We start from the raw sequence: 17,448 nt of genomic DNA, 5'->3' as shown, positions 1-17,448 counted from the left end.
CCCCCCCCTCTGGGTACCAGTTACTGGGAGCCATCGCAAGTAGAGGGGACCGTCTTTTGAACTCTGGTCCTGCTTGTGAGCTCCCCGTCGAGGTATCTGACTGACCACTGTGAGAACCCTGAATGAGACGGCCTTTGGGTCTGATCCAGCAGCCCAGCTCTTCTTAGAGTCGTAAAGAAGCCTTGGCCTTTACATTTGGAAATAAAATAACATTAATAATAATAATCTAATTTAATAGCTCTTCTCTCTCTCCAGGAAACATAGATTTACGTAATGGCGAAACTTACTGGAAGCATCAGAAATCAAGATAACAATTTTTTTCATAAAAGAATGGAAATGATTTATTGAATATTTACAGATAAATTGTGAACAGATAAAAACATTAGCAGGATTAATGAAATAACCTGCCGTTTTATAAGAGCATATATTTGCAGTAGATATATAAGTTAGCAAGTTAAATGAACTTGAGTATGCAGAAGACATAAACAAATTAATTTAAGGAACAGGAAGAGGGAGAAGGAAGCCAAAATTTGGAAATGTTTAGTAAACCTAATGAAATGTATAGAGTTGAAAAATATAAATAAAAAACCGAAAGAAAGAAAGAAAGAAAGAAAGAAAGAAAGAAAGAAAGAAAGAAAGAAAGAAATGATTTATGTAGTTCTGTGTAGGAATGAGATTTGCAGAGATTTTTTTTTAAAATAATTTTTTATTAAAGTTTTTCTTGCATAACATTTACAGAGAATCTGCACACCTTTGTGAAGAAGGTTCTTGCAGTCCTTTGCGGTAAGCTGTGACTGTTCAGCTTAAGCACAGAAAGGCACAGAACCTTCTGCCTTTTTCCTGCCCCCCTTTTTAAAGAGAAGCTTTTTCCAAAGGAAATTGCAAACAAAGTTCTGGAGGCTGGGACTATCAATGGCTCTGAGTCCTGATGGCCAGGATCTGCCCTCCAGAACTGAAGGCAGCAATGATTCTGAAGACCAGTTTCTGCAAATCGCAGGAGGGGAGAGACGCTCTTGTGTTCGAATCCTGGTTGTGGCTGTCCCACGGGCATCTGGTTTGCCACTGTGAGAATAGGATGCTGGACCAGGTAGACTCCTGGCCTGACCCAGCAGTCTTTTATGTTCTTATGACCCATTGAAGTCCTCAGCTTTTAAAAAATCAGCTCCGTGCACCAGCGTGTCAAATGGATTTGTCTTGCCATTCTTAGACCTCCAAGTACAGTGGACGCTCAGGTTGCAAACGTGATCCGTGCGGGAAGCACGTTCGCAACCCGCAGCGGCGCGTCTGCGCACGCGAGAGTTGCAATTCGGCACTTCTGTGCATGTGCAAAGCGCAATTCAGTGCTTCTGCGCATGCGCGACCGCTGAAACACAGACGTACCGTATTTTTCGCTCTATAAGATGCACTTTCCCCCTCCTAAAAAGAAAGGGGAAATGTGTGTGCGTCTTATGGAGCGAATGCAGGCTGCGCAGCTATCCCAGAAGCCAGAACAGCGAGAGGGATTGCTGCGCAGTGCTCCCTCTCGCTGTTCTAGCTTCTGGCTTAGCCGTGCGAAGCCTCTTCAGGGCAGGGAGAGCCTTCATCCCGCTGCCCTGAAGAGGCTTTGGTGGCTATCCCAGAAGCCAGAACAGCTGCACAGTGATCCCTCTTGCTGTTCTGGTTTCTGGAATTCAGAATTTTATTTTTTTATTGTTTTCCTCCTCCAAGAACTAGGCGCGCCTTAAAGTCTGGTGCATTTTATAGAGCGAAAAATACGGTAACGCATTCCGGTACTTCCGGGTTTCGGCGGTCCGCAACCCAAAAAAACGCAACCTGAAGCGTCTGTAACCCGAGGTATGCTCACTTTGAATGTTGACTTTTCTGTTCTTTCTCTGCCTCTTAACGCAACTCGCATGGCCATTATTTGCTCTTCCCTGCACAGGCTAAAAAGTGCACTCCTGGTTCATGTTTGATCTGGCATGGATGCACATGCACGAACCCCCCAGGTCTTGCCCAACAGCCGCGCACCTGTGTGATCTGTTTCATGACTTCCCCCCCATCCTTCCTCCCTCCGTCTCTTAGGTGCACATAGGCTACCTCCCTAACAAACAGGTGCTGGGACTCAGCAAGCTGGCAAGGTAAGAACCCGCAGGTAATTAAAGTAATGCTGTTTGCTAAATTGGATTGCCTCGAGCGGAGTGTGTTTAGCTGCATAATCTGACCCTTTTCTAAGTGCCAGGAAGCTGTGCTGTTGTGTGTTAGCCTCCTAGTCTGGGGCAAGACTCACCTGTGAAAAGGATGCTTGCAGCTGTGAGTCTCTGTGCAGAACACATCAGTTCATGACGGACGGATGCCCTGACAGACCGATTGTGTTAGTGCTACGCTGAATTCCTCCCTGTGCAATTTTGATAGGTGTGTTGTTGTTGTTTAGTCATGTCCAACTCTTCGTGACCCCATGGACCAGAGCACGCCAGGCACTCCTGTCTTCCACTGCCTCCCGCAGTTTGGTCAAACTCATGCTGGTAGCTTCGAGAACACTGTCCCACCATCTCGTCCTCTGCCGTCCCCTTCTCCTTGTGCCCTCCATCTTTCCCAACATCAGGGTCTTTTCCAGGGAGTCTTCTCTTTTCATGAGGTGGCCAAAGTCTTGGAGCCTCAGCTTCAGGATCTGTCCTTCCAGGGAGCACTCAGGGCTGATTTCCTTCAGAATGGATCGGTTTGATCTTCTTGCAGTCCATGGGACTCTCAAGAGTCTCCTCCAGCACCATAATTCAAAAGCATCCATTCTTCGGCGATCAGCCTTCTTTATAGTCCAGCTTTCACTTCCATACATCACTACTGGGAAAACCATGGCTTTTACTATATGGACCTTTGTTGGCAAGGTTATTCCTCTACTTTTTAAGATGCTGTCTAGGTTTGTCATTGCTTTTTGGTAGGTGTATGTTGGCCAATATTACAGCCTTCATTTTTTCAATTTTTTCAATTAATTTTCCAAATTTAAGACAAACACACAAAAAGAAAAAACAATACAGTATTAGAAATACAAACATATAAACACCTAACTGTTAAAGGTCCAATTTAGTTTACATTGTTAAATGACTTCCTCAAATCCCTCCTGACTGACTTTCAGTAAATCTCATTGTGACAGTTTTCCAATATCTATTTTCCAATAAAATTTACTTATTCAAATTTCTGCCTTCCTTCCTTTTCATAATATTTTCAGTCCATAATGTTATAAAATTTGGCATATTTTAATCCTCGGCCAATTTGGTACTTACAAGTGATTCTACTTATGTTATATTCGAATATTTAGCTAAATAGTCCTTAAATTTCTTCCACTCTTCTTGATGTTCCTCTTCTTTCTGATTGCAGATTTTTCCAGTCAGGTCGGCCAGCTCCAAAAAGTCCACCATCTTCACCTGCCATTCTTCCACTGTTGGTATTTCTTGTGATTTCCAATTTTTGGCTAACAAAATTCTTGCTGCAGTTGTGGCATACAAAAACAATCTAACATCTTTTTTGGGCAATTCCAGTCCTCTTATTTCAAGTAGAAAGGCTTCTGGTTTCTTAATAAATGTCTATTTTAACATTTTTTTCAATTCATTATAAATCTTTTCCCAGAAATCTTTCACCTTGGGACACGTCCACCACATATGGTAAAAGGTGCCTTCTTTTTCTCTACACTTCCAACATGAATTATCATTTGTACGGTAGATCTTTGCTAGTTTTACTGGGGTTAAGTACCATCTATACATCATTTTCATAATATTCTCTTTTAGTACAGTGCATGCAGTAAACTTAACCCCTTTCTTCCACAATCTTTCCCAATCTTCAAACATTATATTGTGTCCAACATCTCTTGCCCAACCCATCATCACAGATTTAACTTATTCATCCTTTGTATGCCACTCCAACAATAAATTATACATTTTAGATAGGTTTTTGACATTAGTATCTAAAAACTCCGTTTCCAATTTGGTTTTTCCAATGCAAAACCATTTTTCTTGTCAAGCTTATACAATTCATTGATCTGAACATTACAGCCTTTTTTGCCACTTGGTTAAAAGCTTGTCTGCCCAGGCACTGTGTTTTAGTTGAAACTGCTTTCAAGGCTCCTTAGTTTAATGTCCTTTCTTTGCTTTCCATCTTTTTGCTGTTGGTCATTCCATATCCCTAAGCTGTGTGGATAGTTTCGTTTTTGTGAATTGTCCTGGGATTTTCTGATACAAATTCAATTATAAAAAATGATTAAAAATAGCAAGCCACATGCTAACTTCTTTAAACAGTAAACCCTCCGTTCACAATTTGGACTGATACGGGACTCAGCTACATTAGTAAAAAAAACCCGATGTTTCAAATTTGTTATAAACATGCAACACCAGATGGCGCCAGAGAGCAAAACAAATTTGGTGTGATTTTTACATAGCATTTTTTTCCTTTTGTTATAACGATTAAATTTCTGTCTTATTTATAGTGTTTTCCACCATGTGTGTAGATCCACCCGTGGTCTATACTGTTTATGTTGATTCTCCTGCTTTAATCAGCAACTCAATTAAATCTGACCTTTCACATATCTTTACAGCCCCTGTTTGCTTGTTTGATTTGATTTCTATACCACCCAATATATTAGAAATGTCTCTAAGCAGTGTACAAAAAAACCGAAGCAGCAACAAGCAACTCAATTTTTTTTTGCTTACAAAAATACACATGTAAATATAAAACTGTAACATTAATACAAAGTTACTAATATGTGTAAAACAATATCAATTCATTTTCCTTCTAACCCACCCTCTGGGTTCCCACTAAGGTTTTCCCAGTAGTGGTTTTCCCAGTAGTGATGTATGGAAGTGAGAGCTGGACTATAAAGAAGGCTGGTCGCTGAAAAATGGATGCTTTTGAATTCTGGTGCTGGAGGAGACTCTTGAGAGTCCCATGGACTGCAAGAAGATCAAACCTCTCCATTCTGAAGGAAATCAGCCCTGAGTGCTCACTGGAAGGACAGATCCTGAAGCTGAGGCTCCAAGACTTTGGCCACCTCATGAGAAGACAAGACTCCCTGGAAAAGACCCTGGTGTTGGGAAAGATGGAGGGCACAAGGAGAAGGGGACGACAGAGGATGAGATGGTTGGACAGTGTTCTCGAAGCTACCAGCATGAGTTTGACCAAATTGCTGGAGGCTGTGGAAGACAGGAGTGCCTGACGTGCTCTGGTCCATGGGGTCACGAAGAGTTGGACACGACTAAACAACAACAACAAGGATAGTGATAAAGTGGGATTTCAGATCCAAACTCCTCCTCCTCCTCCTCCTCCTCCTCCTCCTCCTCCTCCTCCTCTTCTTCTTCTTCTTCTTCTTCTTCTTCTTCTTCTTCTTCCTCCTCCTCCTCCTCCTCCTCCTCCTCCTCCTCCTCCTCTTCTTCTTCCTAGCCTCAATTTCTTTATTTTCTTAGCTTGCTACTGACATCAGTGTGGACTTTCTGGCCTTGTGGCATATGGTGATTCACTTCCCTCTCGGCTTTTGGCTTTCTGGGCGCGGGAACTCTGGAGGGCAGCCTGCATAATTGCTGGCTTTTGTCCGTCTCCGGGTGAGCAAATGCTGAAATTACCCTCCAGCGTCTTGCCTGCCTTGCAGCACTTGTCTTCATCCGTAAGTGTAGGGAGGGATTCGCTTCAGATGCATTTATCGGCTCCCTGCTCCAGGCCGATCGATGGCTTTGCATCACTCCACAATTATCCCCAAATTGCACAATCACAGAAAGGACTTTTGGGCGAGAACGGTCGCTCGCGTCTGATGCTAATAACGGCACTGAAAACATGTCATTTCCTGCACGTCTCCCAGCAGTCAATAAATCGCTAAACGTTGTTCACCGGCTTAATTCCTGGCCGGTGTCCGTGATGTCGTGACATGACTGAGCTTCAGGGCCAGAGTTTAAATTTCACTCCGGCCATTTACTCACTGGGTGGCCTTCGGGAAACAGCTATGCTGTTCCCCAGATCTGTAACAACCCCCCACACAACAGCCCTGTGAGGTATATCAAAGCTTAGAGCAGTGGTTTTCAAAGCGTGTGGCATGCCACACTGGGATGGCAGTGAGAAAATGGTGGGACGGTTCAAGCACAATCAAATACAGATTTAAACATTTCAGTATGGTATCAGTTTTATTATTATTTGCAGACTATGGATAAATATGTTTTCAAAACAAAAGCAAGAGCGATAACTAGTTGCATTTTCCAATATATTTCTATTTTAAAATTGGTGTAGTGCAAACAAATTTTTATTCTCAAAGGGTGGCCCAGAAAAAAAAAAGTTTGGGAAACACTGGCTCAGAGAAACTGGCCTGAATACTCTCAATGCTTTGTGGCTTGGCAGGGACTTGAACCCAGGTGTCCCCATTTTATTTTATTATAATTTTTAATTTAAAAAAATCTTTATTATACATAAACTTAAACAGTACAATACAATACTGTACATACAATACATATACCATTCCATACATACCCGCAAAACATACTTACCTATATAAAATCCCAATGCAGACACATCATCAGTGTTTGACTTCCAACTCTTCTCATTGTGCTATTTTACAATTTATTAATCTGTACGCATTTCATTTTTATTGTTCTGTTTTCTAGACTAGTTTTGCTATACATTTCGTCTATTTTCTAGATTCATTGTATGTCTGTCAGGAGATCCACCTTATCTGTATAATTTTTAAGATATTCTTCGAAAACCATCCATTCCTTATTAACTTTTTGTATAGTGTTTCCTCTTACTCTCACTGTTAACTTTGCAATACAGTCTACTTACATATCCCTCTGGATACAGAATACTTCCGGGCTTCGCCGTGCGTGCATGCGCAGAAGCGCTCAATCGCGCTGCGTGTGTGTGCAAAAGCGCGGCTCTATTTACGTTATTTTCAGGGTGTGAACGGACACCCGGAACGAATTAAGTTCGTATCTGGAAGGTCCACTGTATGTAAATATTTAATCATTTTCGCTAACAAGTCGGTTAGCTGGTTATTTTAACTTGGACACCCACTCCATCCGCTATGGAGTGGCACAGAGGACTTACGAGACTTCTGTGGATATAGGAAGCTGGTTTATACTGAGTCACCTACCATATTTTTCGCTCCATAGGGCACACCTGACCATAGGGTGCACCTAGTTTTCAGAGGGAAAATCAAGGAAAAATATATGATCCCCCCCCCCAGCTCTGAGAGCAGTGGACAGGCTGCACGCAGCTTGTGCGCTTCTCCCAGACCTTCTCCCTGCTTTTGCAGGAGGTGAGGGAACACCTCCCTCAAAAGCCCACAGGAGCCGTGCGCGACTCCTGCGGGCTGTTCGACCAGGAGGGAGAAGGGACTGACGCGGCCAGCCAGTCCCTTGTCCCTCCTCAGGGAAAAGCCCCCAAGAGTTGCACGCTCTTTAAAGGGTGTGCGGCTCCTGCGGGCTTTTCTACGAGGTGGGGGAATTCCCCCATCTCCCGCAAAAGCCCACAGGAGCCGTGCACCCTTTAAGGAGTGCACGGCTCCTGCTGGCTTTTCAACCAGGAGGAAGAAGGGACTGACGCGGCCAGTCAGTCCCTTCTCCCTCCTCGGGGAAAAGGCCCCAAGAGCTTTCCCCCAACACCAGCCTCAAAGACCAGACTCTCCAGGCTTCAGCGAAAGCAACGCGAAGCCTCCGGAGCGTGGAGGGAGCGCTCCCTCTGCGCTTCGGAGACTTTGCGTTGCTATCGCTGAAGCCAAGGAGCCTGCATTCGCTCCATAGGACGCACACACATTTCCCCTTAATTTTTGGAGGGGAAAAAGTGCATCCTATACAGCAAAAAATATGGTAGCTCAGTGCTGCCTACACTGACTGGTAGCTGCTCCCTAGAGATTCAAAGATTTTTCCATCCCTGTCGGAGGCCTGCCTGCCCCTGGTGTGCACAGAAGCATCACACACACATCAGGCCTCTGAATCTCAGTTCCTGGGAGAGGGGTCTATTGCCTTCCCGTGGGCTCCTGCTGGACAGGGGTTGATGGGCGCAGTATACCTTTTGATCTGATCCAGTAGGCCTCTTATTCTGCTTTTCTGCTCATTCACGCAGAGCACTGATATTAACTATACCTCAGTGGGCACGTGAATGGCAGATGCCAGGCTCTGCGATATGGCTGGACGTTTGTGCTGACAGCTGCCCTCTGGGGCTTTCTCCTTTTCCTTGAAAACTGAACTGCATTAATTCGGGATGTGCTCCTTTGGATCGAAAGGCCTCGTGCACCACAGCCCCACCCACGCACCCACCGCCGTTCCCTTCGTACGCATGCAACACACAACTCGGTCTCGCTATTGAGAGCTGCTTCTTTCCTTATGCTCTGCCGGCAACTCCGTCTGATTCCTGGCCTAGTGTCATTAAAAAAACAAAAAACTGAGCAATCTTGGGAGAAAAGCAATGACAAACGTAGATAGCATCTTAAAAAGCAGAGACATCACCTTGCCAACAAAGGTCCGTATAGTTAAAGCTATGGTTTTCCCAGTAATGATGTATGGAAGTGAGAGCTGGACCATAAAGAAGGCTGATCGCTGAAGAATCGATGCTTTTGAATTATGGTGCTGGAGGAGACTCTGGAGAGTCCCATGGACTGCAAGAAGATCCAACCTCTCCATTCTGAAGGAAACCAGCCCTGAGTGCTCACTGGAAGGACAGATCCTGAAGCTGAGGCTCCAAGGCTTTGGCCACCTCATGAGAAGAGAAGACTCCCTGGAAAAGACCCTGATGTTGCGAAAGATGGAGGGGACAAGGAGAAGGGGACGACAGAGGACGAGATGGTTGGACAGTGTTGTCGAAGCTACCAGCATGAGTTTGACCAAACTGCGGGAGGCAGTGGAAGACAGGAGTGCCTGGCGTGCTCTGGTCCAGGGGGTCACGAAGAGTTGGACACGACTAAACGACTAAACAACAACAACAACAAAGTCTTCACCAACCTGCTGCCCTGTGCTACAACTCCCATCAGCCCAAGCCAGCAGGGCCGTATGATGCTGAAGCTGCCAGGAGTTGTAGTTCTGCAGGGCGCCAACTTGGCAAAGGCTGGAATATTGCCTGGTGCCTCTTGAGTGGAAGCAAGGGTCAGGAGCGCTTTGTTTTGATATAGCGTTGTGTGAACCCCAGTCTCTGAGTGGCGGGAGACTTGGGGTTCTGGCACTTATCCATCTTTTGCTTTCCTTGGAATGAAGGTCAATGGAGACTGAAGTGGCTTTAGGATATATGGTTTCATTTAAACATCTATGTAACCTAAGCATAGGGTGGAAAGGTACATGGCATAACATGCCAAAGTATCTTGTAATCATAGAATATTTGAGTTGGAAGGGACCCAAATCTCATCTAGTCCAACCCCCTGCAATGCAGGAATCTCAGCTGAAGCATCCATGACAGATGGCTGTCCGTGTTAGGATATTTCCGTTCCACCTTAAAAGGGAGCAGGATGTTTGTGTCACAGCCTGCGTATTTCCTGTCTCACAGGATGTTTATGTTGTGTCGTTGCTTTCGTTTCTTCTTCTTGCCTGAACATACCGATGCAGGCGGTCATGGTTTCTTTGTTCTGACCAACGCTAAATAAACTGTAAATATGCTCTCCTGCTGTGCATCTGCTGTGTGAATTCTGCTGATAGAGTGTGCACCAGCCTAAGAATGTGGCAATCTATTCTGAGGCTTCGTGTCGCTAAGAGCTGATACTGCGTGTCTACGGGAGATCGATGGATCGTCCAGCAGCCGGCTTGGGGCTAAGATGGACTTCGTCCCCCTGGCAGTATACCAACAGTCCGATCTCTGTTTAAAAGTCTCCAAGGAAGGAGAGTCCACCACCTCTTGTGGCAGTCTGTTCCACTGCTGAACAGCTCTTACTGTCAGAAAGTATTTCCGAATCTTTAGTTGGAATCTTCTTTCTTGTAACTTGAAGCCATTGGTTCGAATCCTACCCTCCAGAACAGGAGAGAACATCTTGCCTCCCCATTAGGTTTCCAGGGGAGCCTCAAGGCACAGTTTGGGTTCAGCACAGATCAAGACATGTCTCTGTTGCTCCAGCTTCCAGCATTAGCCATAACCCTCCTCCCTCCCCATTTCATCCCCCCCCCCGCTGTCCCCTTCTGCCTATTTTTCTTAATCTTTGCCAGATGAGGTGGGAAAAGTCTCACCCATTTGTCTCCATGGCAACAAAGCAACCTCTTTGGACATGTGAATGGAAGTCCTTAACTGGCCAGCTAAGGCCATCGCCTTAACAAAGGAACTGGTTGGGCCAGTTCATAATAAATAAATAATAAATAATAATTTTTTATTTATACCCCGCCCTTCCCGGTTCAGAAAACTGGGCTCAGGGCGGCTAACAACAAATTTAAAACACTTAATTGATGCAACAAAAAAACAGCATAAAATACAGTATAAAACGTGAATAACAATAAATTCAGAATTAAAAAATCAATTTAGGGGGAAAATCCATCCAATAAACATTAGATGATCACCAGGGCTAGCTGGCTAAATTAGTCCTATTTGGGCCAGCGAGGAGACCAGGGGAGAATTAGCTGTGGGATCCCAGAGCGGGTAATCTTCATAAAAAGGGGAGGGGGAGGGAAGGAAGGGGAATAAAAGATGAGGCTAAGTTCAAATTGAAAGCCAGACAGAATAGCTTACAGGCCGTGCGGAAGGAAATTAAATCCTGCAGGGCCCTGGTCTCCTGGGACAGAGCATTCCACCAGGTCGGAGCCATCACTGAGAAGGCCCTGGCCCTGGTGGAGGATAATCTGGCTTCCTCAGGGCCCGGGACCTCTAAACTATGATTATTCATGAACCTAAAGGCCCTCTACTTAAGGTTCGGCAGCGTTCATAGAATTGTAGAGTTGGAGAGGGATCCGATGGTCATCTAGTCCAACCCCTTGCATGCAGGAATCTCAGCTAAAGCACCCATGGCAGATGGCCTTCCCTCTAGCCTCACAGAAACAGGATCACAGGTGTGAACCTGGTTTTCACCCAGAACGACCTCCCCCAAACCTGTAACAATACCATGAAGCCGGTATTCTTGCAGTCAGTAGCTATGGAGGTTTCCAAGACTGCAGCCTCCATTGACCTTGGAGCTTTGGGGGCTGATTTAGGGGAGACAGCAAATTTGAGAAGTCCGTGCTTTCGTTTTGCTGCTTCATTTGTAAGTGCTGCAGCGGATTAGCCAAAGCTAGCTTTCGCTTCCTTGCCACCTTGCTGGCAAGGAAGCCCAGATAACTTTGCACAAAAAAACCCACACCTTCTCTTTGTCCTATTTTATTTAAAGCCGCTTGTGGCTCCAAATCAGGTTTGTCAACAGGAGAAGAATAATCTCTCCTAATAGGATTTCTCGGACTAATGTGTCGGGTTAGTATACTTGGGGGCATGATCCTGGAACAGTAAACAAACACCTTTTTAATTTTTTTTACTTTGCATTTTCGTGCAGATTAAATTTTGGAGCTATAATTGGATCAATGCACAGTTTCCTAAATGCTTTGCTTGGCATTCTCATTGAAGGGCCTGGGACAGATTTTTCTGTGATCTCTCTCTCTCTGCTGTTTCTCACCACTGAGCTACGACCCTGGTTGCACCCAGGTGGTACAAGAAAGATTCAGCCTGGAGCTGAAAGCAGCATCTTCTGCTCCCCCCCTCCAAAACTGATTGGTCAGGTGGGATCCCCGTCTAAATATGCTGTTTTAAGAACTGGAAGCTAAAAGGTCTCTGGAGACACGTACGTCTGAATTGACAAGCAGGCTAGAAGAGATTGCTCCAGTAACTTTTTGACCTTGCCAGTTGGTATGCTCTGCCCCAGCCCATCTCTGAGCTCCAGACACTTTGCAAATCCCTCCAAAGAACTCTTAACTTCTGGCTCCGCCTAAACTCAAATCCTGCCGGTTTACTATCCCTAGTACTTCAAGACTCCCATAAAAGTGCCTGGCTTAAAACCGTCTATCAAGAACTTCCCTCTTGTGGCCTATCCCCACAACACCTACTCACTATGGGCCCTACTAAAGCAAACAGGCTAACTGGTCAACGTCTAAAAGATATCGAGCATCAGAACAACTTGGCCACTATAAGGACATTTTGCCCTTGGTATGTTCATTTTCCACCTCTCCATTTTGATTCTCTGGCTCCATAGCTGCACAAACTTATTATCCCAAAATACAGATGTGCTTTTACACTTGCAAGATTGGATGTTTTGCCATCTGTGGTACTTGAGGGTCAATTCCAAAAGATCCCGCCTGAGAAACGTCTTTGTCCCTGTGGAGATGGCAGCACTGAAACAGCGGCACACGTCCTCCTGTCTTGTACTCGCTACAAAGACCTGAGGAACGAGATCATCACCCCACCCGTACTAACCATCCCAGGGCGCTCAGCCACTGCCACAATGTCCTTTCTTCTATCAGATCAAAATGAGCAGATAACAGCAAAGGTTGCTAGGTTCATAGCAGGGGCAGTCAGAATACGGGCCACTAACTGACGGCTGATTCAGGACTTTAAATTGTGCTCTTATATCAAATTTCCTTTTCTGCATATAATGTTTTACTGTTGCTATGGCCATTGGCTAATGCGAATAAAGTTTTTGCAAATCCCTTTGCGTGATCCAGGTTGGTGGGTCTGTTTCTACCCAACCCAAGCTAAGAATGTTTGAAGTCCTGGCCATTTTCATGGGAGTGATGAAAGTGTGCCCATAATTCTCCTATTAAAATTAAGGTGCCTTGAAAGAGATTAGCATGGGAGGGTGTGTCCCGATCCTGGGAATTTACCTGGTCTGGTCTACCTTGATTTCTTGGGATGGTTTACAGGTGGGACCATAACAGGAAATTTGTGTGGTTTATGATGGGGGGGGATACAAAAAAATGGGGATAAAGTGTGCTTTGGGGAGGGATTCCCTTTTGTTTTTATTGCTTATCAATTAATTTACATTCTGTCAATGCCCAAAGCTTGCTTTTCTGTGTTCATAAGTTTGACCTCTGCTTTCAAATCTACAGTTTGAAAGTGCCGTTGTAACAGAACGCTGCCTTCTCTTTTTCTCCCCTTTTTAAATAAAGGATTGTTGAAATCTACAGCAGAAGATTACAAGGTGAGTAATCCCTTGTGCTCTACCTAATGATATCTCTCTCTATAATAAAAATGGAACAGTGTCATCACACAGACCTGCCATTGGAGGATTGGTAATGCCTCATCGCTACCCTGGAACTGCATGAAGTCAGGGTGGGGTAAGGGAGCAAACCAGTGCCGGATTTACGTATAAGCTAAACAAGCTGTAGCTTAGGGCCCACTCTCTTGGGCCCCCCCCCAAAAAATGTAAAGGGAAAAAAACCTGGATGTACATTTCCAAAATATAAAATAAATATAAAATATAAAATAAAACCTACATACAGCAACACTGTTGTTTAGGTGCCTATGATGTAAGTCATGGGCCCTGCCTGCTAGTCTGGTCCCTAAAATATCACTGGGTTGCTCATTTCTATATATAGGGTGCCTACATTCTGCATGGACTGGTTGCATGGAAACATGTGGCATGCAGCTGAAGACTTCAGTACAGCACAGTTCCATGCAGGTCAAGCTGTTGTACCTGTTATCTAATATTGATCAGGCAGCATAGACTAAGGGTATGAGTGTTATGCCTTCTGATCGATTTCATGTAATACATAATTTATTTATTTTGATCCCATTATAAAATTACTATTAATATACTACTTCTTAATTGTATTTCAGTTCAGCAATTACTTTGATAAAATACATAATTTTCTTACGTGCCAATGGCTTGAGATACCTGTTAGGTTCATAAATTACCATATAGAATATATTCAACACAAAAAACAGCGGCAATTTGTTGTTGACAAAGGACAGCTGGACATATCAAGGGCCCCATGACCTTCAGTAGCTTAGGGCCTCATCAAACCTAAATCCATCAGATAAGTGCTGGAGATGTAACGAGGTTGAGGGTACGTTTTATCATACGTGGTGGACTTGTAAAAGGGTATTGGGAAATGATGTATAAAGGGGGGGAAACGTTTAAAAGTACCTTTAAAAAAAACTAGAGTCCTTTTTCTTGGGGATAATTCAGAGGGAAATTCCTAGGTGTCAAAAAAGACTATTTATGTACGCTACTACTGCGGCCTGTGTTTTGTTAGCCCCAAAATGGAAAAATCAGTGAGGTCCCAACCAAAGAAGAATTGCAACTTTATCTGATGGAGTATGCACAGCTTGCAGATTTAACATATAGAATAAGAGAAGAAAACAAATGCACGTTTAAAGAAGACTTGGAAAATGTTTACTGAAAATTGTGTTCATTGAAAAACACTGGTAGCATTGAGATAAATTCAACACTGAAAGTAAGTTCTGATGGTTGTAGCATTGGATCACTGAATGGTTTAGTTCATGTAAAAGATGCAGGGGTGTATGGTATGCGAAATGAACCACGGAAAGAGAAGAAGGGAAGTCATTGATTTTAGGTTGTTTAAATGAATATTTTGAAATGTACCATATTTTTCGCTCTATAGGACTCACTTTTTCCCCTCCAAAAATTAAGGGGAAATGTGTGTGTGTCCTATGGAGCGAATGCAGGCTCCTTGGCTTCAGCGATAGCAATGCTAAGCCTCTGAAGCACAGAGGGAGCGCTCCCTCCGCGCTCCGGAGGCTACGCGTTGCTTTCGCTGAAGCCTGGAGAGCGAGAGGTGTCAGTGTACACAGACCCCTCTCGCTCTCCAGGCTTCAGGGATAGCTGCCTGAAGCCTTCCGAGTGCAGCGCAAGTTCCCGCTGCGTTCTGGAGGCTTCAGGTTCCTTTTGCTGAAGCCAGGAGAGTCCGACAGGGAGAGGCTGCACTGGGCTAAAGAGGAAGCCAAAACAGCGAGCGAGATCCATCCCGCTTGCTGCCTTGGCTTGTGCCATAGCCACGCACAACCCCTCCGGCAGGGAGAAGTTGCGTGCAGCCTGTATGCTGCTCTTTGGGGCTGGGGGGGGGGAAATAAGATTTTTTTCTTGATTTCCCCCTCTAAAAACTAGGTGTGCCCTATGGTCCGGTGCGCCTTATGGAGCGAAAAATACGGTGATCTCTGCCACCCAGTGCTTTGAAGCATTGCTGGCCCTCCCAAACAAGCCTTTCCTAATGGATGTGACTTGCAGAGACGTCCCATAAGAGTTACAGATCTCTCCCCCCCCCCCCCGTTTTCTTTTTTTGCTGTAGTTCAGGAGCGCCTTACGAAACAGATTGCCATCGCCATCACGGAAGCCTTGCAGCCTGCGGGTGTCGGGGTGGTGGTTGAAGCGACGTAAGCATGCGCAGAGCTCTGCTGAGTTACCCAAGAGGGGAGAGGGCTGTGGGTGGGAGGGGCATCGCTCAGCGGTTTAGCATCTGATTTGCATGCAGAAGGTTCCAGGTTCAATCCCCAAAACATTGCGCATGCGCAGACGCTCAAAATGATGTCATGCACATGCACAGAAGCAGCGAATCATGACCCGTGCACGCGCAGATGCACAGACGCGGGTTGCGTTCTGCTCGTGTTGCGAACGGGGCTCTGGAACAGATCCCGTTCGCAACCAGAGGTACCACTGTACTGTTAAAACGGAAAGGGGTCAAACCATTGCAAGAGATACTGATATTTTGGGAGGTTGGATAGTTACTATGGAATGGTCTCGATGGTGGGGTGCACATTTTTATTCTTATTTATGCATGCTTATTACTTTGTTAGGGACACGGGTGGCGCTGTGGGTTAAACCACAGAGCCTAGGGCTTGCCGATCAGAAGGTCGGCGGTTCGAATCCCCGCAATGGGGTGAGCTCCCGTTGCTCGGTCCCTAAACTCGCGGCGCAGAGCCGCCCGCAATAGAAGAGCCTGCCGTGGCTCTCTGACCAATGGATGGGCTCTTCCCCGGACTCAAATCTCAGGCCCCAGACTCTCGGCCTGGTGCCCCTGAGAGCCTAGTGCCCGGGTGCCCCACACCCCTATGACCTATGGGTAAGATGGCCCTGACAGGGGTTTCCCCACAGGCAGATACCTGGTTGGCCTGATCCTGCAAACTCTTCTCATGCTCTTATCTCTGAAACATTTAACTACCATATTTTTTGCTCTATAAGACACACCAGACCACAAGACGCACCTAGTTTTTGGAGAAGGAAAACAAGAAAAAAAATATTCTGAATCCCAGAAGCCAGAACAGCAAGAGGGATCGCTGCGCAGTGAAAGCAGCAATCCCTCTTGCTGTTCTGGCTTCTGGGATAGCTGCGTAGTCTGCATTCGCTCCATAAGACTCACACACATTCCCCTTACTTTTTAGGAGGGGAAAAGGGAGTCTTATAGAGCAAAAAATACGGTAGTTTATTTTTATTTTTTTATGTTGGCGATGCGACTGACTCCAAGGTCTCCCAGCGAGCTTCATGGCCATGCGAGGATTTGAACCCTGCTCCCCCAGGTCCTAGAACGACTCTCTAACCATTTCGCCATGCTGCTTCTTGCCTGATGGCATCTCCTCCCTCTTCCTTTTCCCCGCAGGCACATGTGCATGGTGATGCGAGGGGTTCAGAAAATGAACAGCAAGACTGTGACCAGCACGATGCTCGGAGTCTTCCGGGAAGACCCAAAGACCCGGGAAGAGTTTTTGACGCTCATCCGCAGCTAAAACTGTGCCATCTTCCTCCGGACTGTCTTGTCTGCTGTTGGTTATTTTGCTGCTTTCTTCCCTCCTCTCTCTCTCGCTCTCTCTTTCCGTAAAGTAACTGTCCATTTAAATTCCCTTGTTTTCACTTTTTATTGGTTCTGTAAAATGTTCTTTACGGCAAGTCCATTGTGACCCTTCATTCGCTCAAGGCAAGCTGACCCCCTATTTGGGAGGTTCCAAATACGGCACCGTATTTTTCGCTCTATAAGACGCACCAGACCACAAGACGCACCTAGTTTTTGGAGGAGGAAAACAAGAAAAAAAATATTCTGAATCCTAGAAGCCAGAACAGCAAGAGGGATCGCTGCGCAGTGAAAGCAGCAATCCTTCTTGCTGTTCTGGCTTCTGGGATAGCTGTGCTCCTGCATTCGCTCCATAAGACGCACACACATTTCCCCTTACTTTTTAGGAGGGAAAAAGTGATTCTTATAGAGCAAAAAATACGGTAACTGTCCATTTCAATTCCCTTGTTTTCACTTATTATTGGTTCTCTAAAAGGTTCTTTATGGCAAGTCCATTGTGACCCTTCATTTGCTCCATCTGGGAGGTTCCAAATAGTCTTGAAAAATGTTTTTTTTCGGCTGATGTCCTCTCACAACACTGTCCGTTGATTTTGGTGGATGGTTTGAGTGGGATTTTACAAAATTTATTCTGCTTCTTAAGATTGTTTAAAGCGCAAGGACATGCTCCTTCAGACGGAGGGGAAGGGAACCCCCTTCTTTCCAAATAACTCACAAAATGCACCCTTCCTTCAAGGGGTGGAGCAGAGGCAGGGAACCCAGGGGCCACAATCCTTCACAG

The 17,448-nt window shown here is 45.3% G+C and overlaps 1 protein-coding gene across 1 annotated transcript in view; it reads left to right on the top strand.

The window, feature by feature from the left end:
• The window catches only part of GCH1 (GTP cyclohydrolase 1), a 40,532-nt gene extending 23,764 nt beyond the window's left edge, over positions 1 to 16,768 (top strand). The window contains exons 3-6 of the mRNA XM_053391053.1: positions 2,062 to 2,117; positions 13,035 to 13,066; positions 15,177 to 15,261; positions 16,482 to 16,768. Coding sequence (XP_053247028.1) covers positions 2,062 to 2,117; positions 13,035 to 13,066; positions 15,177 to 15,261; positions 16,482 to 16,608 — 300 coding nt within the window. The 3' untranslated portion in view covers positions 16,609 to 16,768. The remainder of the gene's footprint in view (positions 1 to 2,061; positions 2,118 to 13,034; positions 13,067 to 15,176; positions 15,262 to 16,481) is intronic.
• Positions 16,769 to 17,448: the final 680 nt, after the last annotated feature.

The sequence above is a fragment of the Podarcis raffonei genome, chromosome 1 (genome assembly GCF_027172205.1).
Source record: "Podarcis raffonei isolate rPodRaf1 chromosome 1, rPodRaf1.pri, whole genome shotgun sequence".
Classification (NCBI taxonomy): domain Eukaryota; kingdom Metazoa; phylum Chordata; class Lepidosauria; order Squamata; family Lacertidae; genus Podarcis; species Podarcis raffonei.
Note: the sequence above shows the minus strand (reverse complement) of the source record. Positions and strands in the feature narration are given on the sequence as shown.